This window comes from Peromyscus californicus, unplaced genomic scaffold (assembly GCF_007827085.1).
Source record: "Peromyscus californicus insignis strain IS unplaced genomic scaffold, ASM782708v3 Scaffold_12__1_contigs__length_115047231, whole genome shotgun sequence".
Lineage (NCBI taxonomy): Eukaryota > Metazoa > Chordata > Mammalia > Rodentia > Cricetidae > Peromyscus > Peromyscus californicus.
Window position 1 is genome coordinate 94,672,655 of NW_026294413.1, and position 12,785 is coordinate 94,685,439.

Here is a 12,785-nt window from a genome sequence, read left to right on the forward strand (position 1 = left end):
CTGTTAGGGCGCGTGTAGGGTATTTCCAAGTGCTGTGCTTAGGGGCTTGTTGGTGAAGGACTGTTGTCCTGACAGCTGGAAAAGATAGGCTTAGACTAGAGATTGAGTAGCCAACTAGATAGGTTCAGGACTATGGAAGAATTAAAAAATAATGGAAAATGGGAGCCTGGCTACAGACTGGGAACAGGATGAAATTTTTGGAGATGATAATAGTTTCTATTGCCTAACAATATCGACCTTTATTTTTTGGTCTAATCTAAGAAAAAATAAGCTACATATTTATAGAAATTAAGTAATGTTTTATATGTATTTATATATCACAACATAAGATAGTTTACAGAAAATACTATGCATAGTGTGCACAAAAATTCCTGAAAAGAAGCTAAGTCTGCAGAGACTGACTGCCTCACTGATTAGAATTTCAATTGTAAGAACAGCCATTTCATTATTCAGTCTTAATACCATTTAATTGATTTTAATCTTCCTCTCTCAATGTTTATTTTAATTTTAAGATTATTTTATTTTATGTAGATGACTATTTTACTGTGCACCATATGAGTTCCTGGTACCCACAGAGTGGATCCCCTGGACTCAAACCTAGGACCTTTATGCAAAATGTACTCTTAGCCACTGAGCCAATTCTCCAGACCCTATTTTTAATTTTGTTGAGACAGACTTTACAACTTTACATACAATAAGATACACATATTTTAGAAGCACTAGCTGAACCCACAAGATGACTCAGCAGGTCAAGGAATTTGCTTGCAAGCCTGATGGCCTGAGCTGTAACTCCAGGACTTACATGGTATAAGGAAAGAAGCAGCTCACACAAGTTGTCTTCTGAATTTTACACAGGAACCACCACCTCCATGCAAACTAACTAATTAAATAAATAAATTATTTAAAAATATGGACTAATGAGCTTTGCTGATCAAATTTAAATTCTCCTGAAGGAAAGGGAGGTATGTTCATATACATGACAGATTTATGACTAAAAGAAGATGCTACCCAAATATATTTTGTTGTTTTTTAGAAATCAAGAGTTTTTAAACTAATTTGTGATTTTTTTCTCCCATTAACATGCTCATCTGCATCTACTCCATCTGCTACACCAACACCTAATTATTTACTCACTCATTACTCACTACTCATCTACTTCTACTAAGTGACGGATGCTACACCAGGTGCTAAGCAAGGACACAGGGACAATCACATCACAATCTCAACACAGCAAGAGTTACTGATTGACCTAGAGACAGACGGTAACAAACACTCAGCACAGAATGTAAACTGAGGACAGAGTTAGATCGCACTCAGTAAACTGTTGACCTAGCACTCGGGTGGCTCTGGGCTCTATCCCCAGAACCATAAATGGCTGGGATGGATGGGGGGGGGCGGGTTGGGAAAGGAAGGAACGTTCCTGAAAACTTATACACAGAAAAGAAAACAGAACTACTCAGAAAACAATTGGCTAGACTCTCCAGGGAGTAAACTGGAGGAAGACAGAGAACAGCCATGAGGAGAGTTAAGCGATGGCTGAAAATCTCTAGTACAACAGCAAAACTAAACAAGTGCAGTCTATCCCAGGGGCATTAGTGTGGCCTGGGAAGCTCCCTCCTCACAGAGCCATGTTTAAGACAAAAAGCCTCTGAAGATAGACAGCGTGCTCTCAGTAACAGAGACCTTAAAGAGGAAAAAAGAGAGGAAGGGAACAAAAGTTATACATGGCAACAGCAGAGAAAGAAGAGATATTCCAGGAAAACTCTCTGCTCTCAGCATTTAAGCAGAGCATCAGCAAGAGCCTGATTTAAAAAGATCTCTGGGGGATTTAGCTCAGTGGTAGAGCGCTTGCCTAGCAAGCACAAAGCCTTGGGTTCGGTTCTCAGCTCTGAAAATAAATAAATAAATAAATAAATAAATAAATAAATAAATAAATAAATAAATAAAACAAATAAATAAATAAATAATAAATAAGATCTCTGTAGTTTCAGTAGCTTGGTGCTTAGACCCTCAGTGAATCATATTCCCAGGACATTCAGCGTAAATGTCATGGGACTAGACTCTGAATCCTGGACAAGAGAACACTTCTAGACTGAGGAGATGAAACGGGATCAAAACTCTACAGCTCAGGCTGGAAAGATGGCTCAGTGGTTAAGAGAACTGGCTGCTCTTGCAGGGAACCAAAGTTCCACACTCACGGCAACTCAACCGTGAGTAATTCCAGTTCCAGGGAATCCAATGCCCTCTTCTGGTCTCTGCGGGCACTTCATGCACACGGTGAGAAGATACACATGCAGACATACATGCAGGCAAAACTCATATATATAAAATAAAATATAAATCTTTTAAAAGAATGCAGCTCAATGAAGGAAATTCAGCCAGATTTACTACTATATGCTGATATCATATTAATTTTGTAAACAGTGAATTCTTTTATTATTGGGTGTTCCATTCCAGAAACCCAATTGATTTTCATGTTTGTCTTATATCCACCTACCATGCTAAACTCTCTCATTAATTCTCATAATTTTTGGAGAAGAAGTCAATATATAAGCCATCATCTCATTTATAAACAATGTTTTATTTCATTCTTTCTAATCTCTACGTATCTTTTCTGTATTTTAGCACACTGGTTGGTGCCTCTAAAATAACGTTAGTAAGTGTGATAACAGTAGTACCCTAGTCTAATGCCCAAACCTTAAAAGCAAATTTCCACTATACTTTTAATTTTGAATTTTTTTTTTTTGCCTTGGATTTTGTGGTTGTTTGAAAAGAATCCCCTCCACCCATAAGCTCATATATTTGAATGCTAAGAGAGTGGCACTACTTAGAAGAATTAGGAGGTGTGGCCTTATTGGGGTAGGTGTGGCCATTAAAGGAAGTGTAACACTGGGGTGGGTTTTGAGGTTTCAGAAGCCTAAGCTAGGCCTAGTGGCTCTCTCTTCCTGCTGCCTGTGAACTCGGATGTTTCTAATGAATGGGTATTGAATTTCTTTTTTTTAACATATAAATCACTCATTTTATTTTTTATAGGGAGATTAGAAATGTGTTTTAGGAATTTTCAAATATAGAAGATATTGTCATTAACTGTAACCACCATTATGTGCAATAGATCTCTCAGATGTATTCCTCCCTATAGGTGGAAGCTTCTGTGTCCTGCCCTGTCCTGCAGCCACTTCCAAATAATCACTCAGAGGATTATATTAATTATAAATGCTTGGCTGGGTAGCTCAGGCTTATTACTAACTAGTTCTTACACTTAAACCATAATTCTTTTTTTTGTGTGTGTGGCGTTGTTGGGGTAGGTGTGGCCATTAAAGAAAGTGTATCACGCTGGGCGGTGGTGGCACACGCCTTTAATCCCAGCACTTGGGAGGCAGAGGCAGGCCGATCTTTGTGAGTTCGAGGCCAGCCTGGTCTACAGAGCAAGATCCAGGAAAGGTGCAATGCTATACAGAGAAACCCTGTCTCGAAAAACAAAAAAGAAAAAAGAAAGAAAGAAAGTGTATCACTGGCGTGGGCTTTGAGGTTTCAGAAGCCTAAGCTAGGCCTAGTGGCTCTCTCTTCCCGCTGCCTGTGGACTCGGATGTTTCTAATGAATGGATATTGAATTTCATCAAAAGATCTCTTTATACCTATTGACAGGATGATAAGTAGCTTTTTAATGTTTGTGGGCTAGGGAGTTAGCTCAGTTGGGAAAGTGCTTTCTTCACAAGCATGAAGACCTAAGCAATCCTCTGTAACCAGGCATGTGGCATGTGCTTGTGACTCCAGTGCCGAGGAGACAAGAGACATGCCCACTACTCAGCCAGTCTAGCCTAAGTGGTGAGCTCCAGGCCAGTAAGAAACCATGTGGGGAGTGGGGGGGTGGCACACACCTTTAATTCCAAAACCTGGGAGGCAGAGGCAGACTGATCTCTGTGAGTCCAAGGCTAGCCTGGTCTACAAAGTGAGTTCCAGGACAGCCACTACTGTTTATACAGAGAAACCCTTTTGAAAAACCAGAGGGGGGGGGGGGAGAGACAGAGAGAGAGAAAGAGAGAGAGAGAGAGAGAGAGGGAGGGAGGGAGGGAGGGAGGAAGGAAGGAAGGAAGGAAGGAAGGAAGGAAGGAAGGGAGGAAAAGAAAAAAGGAAACAAACCATGACTCGAAGATATACAGCATTTGTGAGGAGCTCACCCAGGGCTCTCCACATGCAGCAGATATACACACATGTACCTCACCCCTCCACATGAACACATACATATGCACTAAAAAAAACTTTTTTTGAGTTTTTCAATGGAGTCCTGGCTATTCTGCAACTCACTGTGTAGACCAGGAGGACCCTAAACTCTGCCTCTCCCTCCCAAGTGCTAGGACTAAAGATGTGTGCCACCACTCCGGGCTTTTAAGTTTTTTAATTAATGTCACATTTATGAAATTAGTTGCAAAAACAATACAAAGTTCCCTTATATTCCTCACTCTACATCCTTTAATGTGAATATTTCACATATCATACAATAACTTTTTTACTTTATTGTTCTATTAATAGTAACACAATAAAAATGACATTAAATACCAATGGATCTTTATAAATACTTAAAGTATTTGTTTCACAAGCACAATTAATACTGCAAAGTCATACTATAAAAATGCTAATGATAGCCGGGTGGTGGCGGCGCACGCCTTTAATCCCAGCACTCGGGAGGCAGAGGCAGGCGGATCTCTGTGAGTTCGAGGCCAGCCTGGGCTACCAAGTGAGTTCCAGGAAAAGGTGCAAAGCTACACAGAGAAACCCTGTCTCGAAAAACCAAAAAAAAAAAAAAGTTAATGATAATTAAAAATAAAAATACATTAAATTTAAAAACCATCCATATCAAATATCCTCACCAACTATAAGGAATATGGGCTAATAAAAACATTAAAGATATCATGAATCATGATGGAAAATTGTATGGCATTTGTACATTCTACTTATAACAAAGTATACACCTTTACAAGAAACTGGTAACTCTAGAGAGCTCTTCTGAGGGAAGATTTAGTTTTCACACAATTAACGGTCAGATAGGCATGCCTAAGTTCTAAGTTCTCCAAAAGCACATTCAGAACCCATAAAAGCAAACAGTATAAAAGATTCTTCACTGCACATACACCTTTTTAAAAATGTTTAAATAATTCAATTGGTCTTAGATATATTTCTTGAATTGCTGAAGTTTCCTGAGATGATCTTTTCATGTCTCACAGCCTAGATAGGATCTTAAAGCCAGGTCACACTCTCTTGCAACCACTGTTTTATGATTTCTCGAGAATGAAGCATTTTCTAAACAAAGCAATGGACACACATCTCAGATGACAGTCATTCATTTGGTTGTCTGTTCAATTCTAGCCCATACACAAAGCTGTCACCAAGTCTTCTGCCTTGAGAAACGCTTGCTGATAGATCTGCATTGCTGTACAGCCCTCTCTGTCTTCACCATGTCAACCCCAGCCAATGTGCTGTTTTCGCACTTACCTGGGCTGGTTCTTTTCCTCCCCACCCTTCTCTATGCTGGAGTTATCAGCACTGCTAGGTCCCTCAGTACCTGCATGCCACTAGGGTTCTCCCTCCCCTGCACCCCGAGGTTACACTTATTCACCACAGGGGTGGATGACACATTACAAGGTCCTACTAGTCAGAGCCACACAAGACAGACATGCCACTTGCCTCGGCCGGGTCCTCACTCCCTTCCCTCTTCTCCTCCCTTCTCATTGGCATCAATCTCTTAAGGTTCTGAATTCTCCTACATATGTTCTCATTTTCATTCGACAAGTAAACAAAGCCACCTGTATCTGACTCTTCTTCCTTACCTTGTCAGAGAAGACTACATACACTTCTGGGAGCTTTGTGTTTTTATGTAACTCTTATCTGTCATTCTTTTTCAACCTGCATTTTCCATTATGTGAATGTACCATAATTTGGTCATTCTTACGTTATAAGCACTTAAGAGTTTCCAATACATACATACATTTGTATATATAACTTTGTAGCTATTGCCAAATCCTTCCAGAAGGGTTGTGGAGTTCACATTCCCAGGACTACTTGGAAGATCCCCTGTCTCTCCACAGCCTCATCAATAGAATGTACTGTCGTATATTTAATCCTGTCAGTCTAGCAGAAAAGAAGTTATCATTTTAAACACATTTATATTTATTCATCTAGTTATTTTTAAAATTATATGTGTATGGATGTTATGCCTGCATGTATGTCTGTGCACCACATGAGTGTCTGGTGTCCAGTGAGGCCAGAAGAGGGTGTCAGTCCCCTGGAACTAGAGTTACAGATGATTGTGAGCCACCAATGTGGGTGCTGGTAACTGAACCTAGGTCCTTGGGAACAGCAGCAGGTGCTCTTAATTGCTGAGCCCTCACCCCAGTTCCTGGAGAGGAGTATCTTTATGCCACTTTAATCTGAATTTCTCTAATTGTAAGTAAGTTATGATTTGTCCAAGGCTCATTTTTACATTACTTTTTTGAGAGCTGTTCATTCTTTCCTCCATTTTATCATTTCCTCTTGGGACCTTTATCATTCATCTTTTAGAAGTTATTTGTATTAGAAATATTAATCTTAGGCTTGGACTGGGGTATAATCCCAGCACTCGGGAAGCAGAGGCAGGCAGATCTCTGAGTTCGAGGCCAGGCAGGTCTACAGAGTGAGTTCCAGGACAGCCAGGGCTACACAAAGAAACCCTGTCATGAAAAAACCAAAAGTTAAAAAAAGAAATATATTAGCCTTTTCTCTAAAGTAGAGGATACAAATATTTTCTTCAAGTTTATCATTTGTCTTTTGACTTTGTAGCATTTGGGGTCAAGCTTTATTTCAAATTTATCAATTTTGTCTTTTGCCACATCTAGATTTTGAGCAATTCTAATAAAACCTTTTCCTATATCAATATTAAAGAATTCAGACATGATTCCTTTGGCAAATATATAGTTTTATTTTTACACAGGGATTACTAATTGTTAGGCATTTATCTTTCTGTTTGTTGTATGATGTGCTACCGGTTGTCTCCGCACCATTTGCTAAAACGTTATTCTTAGAGTTGGGGATGCGGCTTGATGGTAAAGCACTTGCCTCACACGTCCAGGGCCCTGGGTCTAATGCCCCGCATCACAAAGAAATGCATTCAGACTTCCGCTCTGTACTAAACTGCTGTATGTATACATTCTAACTTAGACCTCCTGCTCTGTTCCACTGGTCTACTTATCTATTTGTGTATCACACACCATTGTCTAAATCACAGAGGCTTTCTAGCAGGTTAAGTTGTCTGGTAATTCTGGCTCCCCTAAAACAGTTGCCTTTTGTAGTGCTTTCCTGCATATTTTGCATCTTTGTTTTTCCACATAAACTTCATTATCGAATTGTATGTTTGTATCAAATTTCATGTACCATACATAGCTTGTTGTTTTTTTACTTTCTTGAATTGGGTTGAATTTATATATTAACTTAAGGAGATTGACACTATAATGTTGAGTCACATCCAAAAACAGGGTCATCTTTCCATTTACTCATGTCTTTATTTCTTTCTGGAATATTTACATTTTTTTAATATTTCACACAGCTTTTGAGAGAATGTGCCTATGCGTGTTGGTATGTGTGCGGTATATAAACATGTATGTAGGTGAATTTAGAGGCCAGGGGTCAACACCAGTCTTCTATTGCTCTCCACATTGAGCTTTTTGTTGTTGTTATTGCTGTTTTTGTTTTGTTGTGTTTTGCGACAGAGTTTCTCTGTGTTGTCCTGGCTGTCCTTGAACTCACTCTGTAGACCAGGCTGGCCTCAAACTCACAAAGATCCACCTGCCTCTGCCTCCTGAGTACTGGGATTAAAGATGTGTACCACCACCACAGTCCGGCTTCCACAGTACTTTTTGAGACAAGATCTCTCACTGAACCTGGAGCTCACCGACCAGGCAAGACTGCCTGGCCAAAAAGCCCCAGTGATTCTTCTGTCTCTATCCACGTGTGAATAAAGTGGTTTTTTACATTAATTTTATATTTTGCTAACATATGGAATTCTTTTATTATCTGAATTAGTCTTATCTTTTATTCCCTGGGAGATTTCCAGGCATGTTACATGAGAGCATGTATAAAGAGACTTAATTGCACTGGACAGAATCTCTAGCATAAGATGAATAGTTTCAAATATGGACATCTTTATCTCCTTCCTCATACTTTAAAAGTGCTAAAAGTAGGTTTTTTTTTTCTTCAAATTAAATATTGGCAGGCTGGGGATACAGTTATGCTGATAGAATGCTTCTCCAGAATTCCCAGGCCCCTGGACAACTTCCCAGTACCATATAAAACCTGGTCTGGCACCTGTGACGCAGGCAGAAGATGCAGGCAACAGGACCAGAGGTTCAGTATTTCTTATCTAATAGCTGGTGCATTTACATTTTATATCGCTAATGAAGTCAACTTTAACTACTGTCTTTCCTAAAACTTTAGGTAGCTAGAATTCTAAAAAGCCTTTTGTTTTGATTTGTTTCAATGATAATTTCTGCCTTAACACTTATTTTGTAGATTTATACTTTATTTTTTCTTGATCAAATTTGCCAACTGACTTATCTACTTTAAAAAAGCAGACTATAGTTTATTATATTGTTTTACAATTCTCATTCTCATTAATTTCTGATTTACATTAAGATTTTATACTTTGGGGTTCTTTCTTTCTTTCTTTCTTTCTTTCTTTCTTTCTTTCTTTCTTTCTTTCTTGTTGTTGTTGTTTGAGACAGGGTTTCTCTGTGTAATTTTGGTGCCTGTCCTGGAGCTTGCTCTGTAGACCAGGCTGGCTTTGAACTCACAGAGATCTGCCTGGTTCTGCCTCCCAAGTGCTGGGACTAAAGGTGTGCACCACCACTGCCCAGCTACTTTGGGGTTTTTATGGCTTTCTTAGTTGTTTTGTAAATTTTCTGAGCTTAGAATTATATTTCTATTCTTTCACTCTTATTGGTAGAAGTGTTTGACTAGGAAATTTGTCTGTTAGCTGCTTTAAATATACCTTCTGTGTTCCAATACATATTATTTCTGTAAAATTTTGTATCAATCCTTAAAATTCAAAATTTGTTTTAAAAGTTTCAAAACTTAAAAAAAAAAAAAAGAACCTGATTTTTGTTGTTGTTAACTAATGAATTACAGTTCTATAACACTTTGGTAAGTGTGGATGTTATTCTACTTGATGGAAGTCACTGAGTTTTGACAATATAATCTAGATTATATTGTTTCTGATTAATGTTTCTGATGCAGCATGTTCTATATGACCTTACTTATATGCATACCTATCTATGAAGTACATTAATTAGATCTTCTATCTCTTTTATTATGTTTTGCACCATTAGGAAATGACTCCTCAATGAGTTGCAGAACACATCTCTTAGAATAGATTAAATTTTTTAAAAAAATACAATGACAGTAAAAGTTGACAAGGAGAGAGAAAAACTGTAAAAGGTATTGTTGTTATGAATCCTATATATTAATTTCTGTGGTGCTAGGGATCAAATCCAGGATGATGTACATGCTAGGTCAGTGCTCTACCACAGTGCTGCAACCCCAGCTTGATTTTCTTTATTTACTAAAATTTGTTTCTTTTTGATTGACATGTAAAATTATACATATTAATGAGATGCCATGTAATGCTTTAATGCATGCACACATCATTAAATGTTCAAATCAAATTAAAGAAACCTATCTCCACACACATTTCTTGTTTCTTTATGGGTGAAAATATTTCAAGTACTTAATTCTAGCTTTGTTACAGTATGGACCTATAAGGATCTGTAGTCATCCTCCTGTGCAAGAGAACAGCACATATAATAACTGTTCTTACAGATAATCTAAAATACACCGATAAAGTTGTAATATTCCAAATAAATTGTTGTATTTATTTTATTTATTTTGCAGTGTTGGGGATCAACCCAGAGTCTCTGATTTTATCTACTTTTTTGATCAGTATCATTGTCTAGGCTGGCCTCAACTTTATAATATTCTACATCAGCTTCCCAAATATGGTTTCAAGCTATGATTTCAAGTATTTGATACTCCACCTGGCTTATTTATTGATGTATGTATTTTGAGGTGCTAGAGATCAAACACAAAGCCTTGCATAGAGTAGGCAAGCCCTTTACCAGTGTGCCATACCCCAGCCCATGGAAGGACTTCAAAGTAGTATAGCCACAATGGACAAGAGTTTGGTGATTTCTTATAAAACTATGTGTGTACTTGGAATACAACCCAGAAACTGCACCCTAGAAATGTGAGTCACAGAAATGAACATTTATGTCCACACAAAAGTCTATACTCTTAAAAACCTCAACTGGGAAATAACTCAAAATGTTCTTCAATAAGTGAATAATTAAGCAAACAACAGTAGATCCATATAATGGAACACTATTTGATACTAAGAGAAGTAACTATTGATGTATGCAATGGTCACAAAAAAAGGAAGCTAGTTTTTCTCAGCAATGATAGAAAAGGTTTCAAACTATATTTGTCTGACTATGAGTCCAACAGGATTTTAATTATCTCAAAGGCTCAGAGGCTCAGAAATTACACAGGTAAGCTTCAGAAGTTCGTAGAATGACTGAGAACAATGTTTTCTTTTTTTCTTTTGTCTATCTACATTTTTCTGTAGACATGGACCATAGCATCTCAGAGATAACTCATTAAATGCTAAGAACCACCACTTTGTAGACTCCCTAAGAAGAAATGAAACACAAACCACAATACTTTATGCGGCTAACAACATACAAGTTCATCCTCATCTTTTTTTTTTCTCTCTCTCTTCTAGGCACACAGCTGTCATCTGAGGCTAGAGCCCCCTGCTTACTCCTACCATAATCATCTTTTAAAGTTCTAGTTTCAATTCCTTTTTCAAGGCTGGGGGTAGAGCACAGGCTTAGCATCGGCTGGGGCCCTACGCTCAATCCTAGTAATGCAAAAAATAAAAAATAAAAATAAATGAGGTCCAATTTCATCTTACAAATGAAAATGTTTAGAAAACTAAAAACAGAGCCGGGCGGTGGTGGCGCACACCTTTAATCCCAGCACTCGGGAGGCAGAGGCAGGCGGATCTCTGTGAGTTCGAGGCCAGCCTGGGCTACCAAGTGAGTCCCAGGAAAGGCGCAAAGCTACACAGAGAAACCCTGTCTCGAAAAACCAAAAAAAAAAAGAAAACTAAAAACAATTTTTACGCACATCTTCCCTAATATATCTGTTTGCAGACTTATAGTAGATTATAAGGTAGCACTCCAATAAACCCACTGTGGGAGGACCCCTGTACCTAAGTCCCACATTCAGGGTGCCATCTGTGGGAGGCCAGCTCCCACCTTTTAAAAGGTTCCTATGAGGAGGAGAGAGTGATAAGAAATATTAGGTAGAAAGAGAGACCTAGCTGACAAGAAGAAAGACAGAAACACAGGATAGCTTCGGGAGGGTCTGGGTCAATACCCACCAGCCTTTTCCGTTTATTCAAAAGGACTTTTTATAACAATGTCAAGGGGAAGGGCAAAAGACCTCCCCCTTGCTAGATCAAAGCACACCACATAGCCAAGTGTGTAGACCCTTCCAAACACCTGGTAACCATGCCCATGTTCAGATCATCCCCTTATGCAGCCCTGCTGGGTAAAGGAAGCTCAGATTCTTGGACCCTGAGTAATTTGGGCCTCCACACCCCAACATATATCAAAGATATATCAAAAAATATATTAGATATACCTAACCTACCATCTACCTACTATTCTTAGTATTGAATAGTATTCCGTTATATGGATCTACTGTTGTTTGCTTTATTATTCACTTGTTGAAGAGTATTTGAGTTATTTCCCAATTGAGGTTTTTAAGAGTACAGAATTTTGTGTGAACATAAATGTTATTTCTGTGACTCAGATTTCTAGGGTGCAGTTTCTGGGTTGTATTCCAAGTGCACACATAGTTTTATAAGAAATCACCAAACATAGCCCAATATGAAGTCTCGGCAGTTCACCTTATAATCAGATGGCTGACTGTGAGCCAAGGCTCCGCCACTGGCAGCATCACTAGTCCAGAAAAGATCAAAATCCAGAGTATGTTCATACTGGGTTTGCACCATCCTAAAGCTAAAAGGTCATGAATTGAAACATCCTAAATTCAGGACATTCAAAGTATGTCTTACATTCTTCAGGCTGGACATGTGAATAACTTCCAAGATTTAATAACTGACTGGTAAATGTTGATTGGAGTACTGTCTCACCAACCCATTGGTCCTCATAAACAGTAACATCTAAAAACAGAACAAAACAAAATCTGGTCATGTCATGAACTCCTTTAGACTGTGGTTAACTTATTAAACATACAGTAGTAACTAATCATAGCAAAACATTATGCATACATCTCACACACCAGGCAACTAGAGTTCTGATAGATTGAAACCTACCCAAACGCACAAAAATGATAGAACAGCTCATTTAAACTCTGAACCTACACCCTTGCCTATGAGGCCTGAGCAAGCTGGGAGTCACCCAGTCTAAGGGAGAGGAGGAAGAGGCATTCACATTGCCTTCAGCTGAGCTCACCTTTCCCTTCCCAATCCCCACTACTTTCTCCCAGGATGGAGCAGTAGGAATGATTTCATACCAAAATGGCAGATCACCAGCATTAGTGAAATACTGAAACATTCCCTCTTCTACCCAGAGGAAACCAAGTCCCAACACCATTAAAACCATGGATATGAAGAACTTCTTGGGCGGAACTACAACACATGAACATAGTCAAGCCTAGATAATATGGAATATATG

General features: G+C 38.7%; 1 protein-coding gene across 9 annotated transcripts in view; it reads right to left on the reverse strand.

Moving 5' to 3' along the window:
* Shld2 (shieldin complex subunit 2) overlaps positions 1 to 12,785 on the reverse strand; it is an 89,078-nt gene that overhangs the window by 24,659 nt on the left and 51,634 nt on the right. For all 9 annotated transcript variants that reach the window (XR_008217190.1, XM_052733958.1, XM_052733957.1 and 6 more), the window contains one exon: positions 12,164 to 12,271. Coding sequence is in view for 8 of the 9 variants with exons in the window: in XM_052733958.1 (XP_052589918.1) it covers positions 12,164 to 12,271 (108 nt within the window). In the remaining variant the exon portion in view is untranslated. The remainder of the gene's footprint in view (positions 1 to 12,163; positions 12,272 to 12,785) is intronic.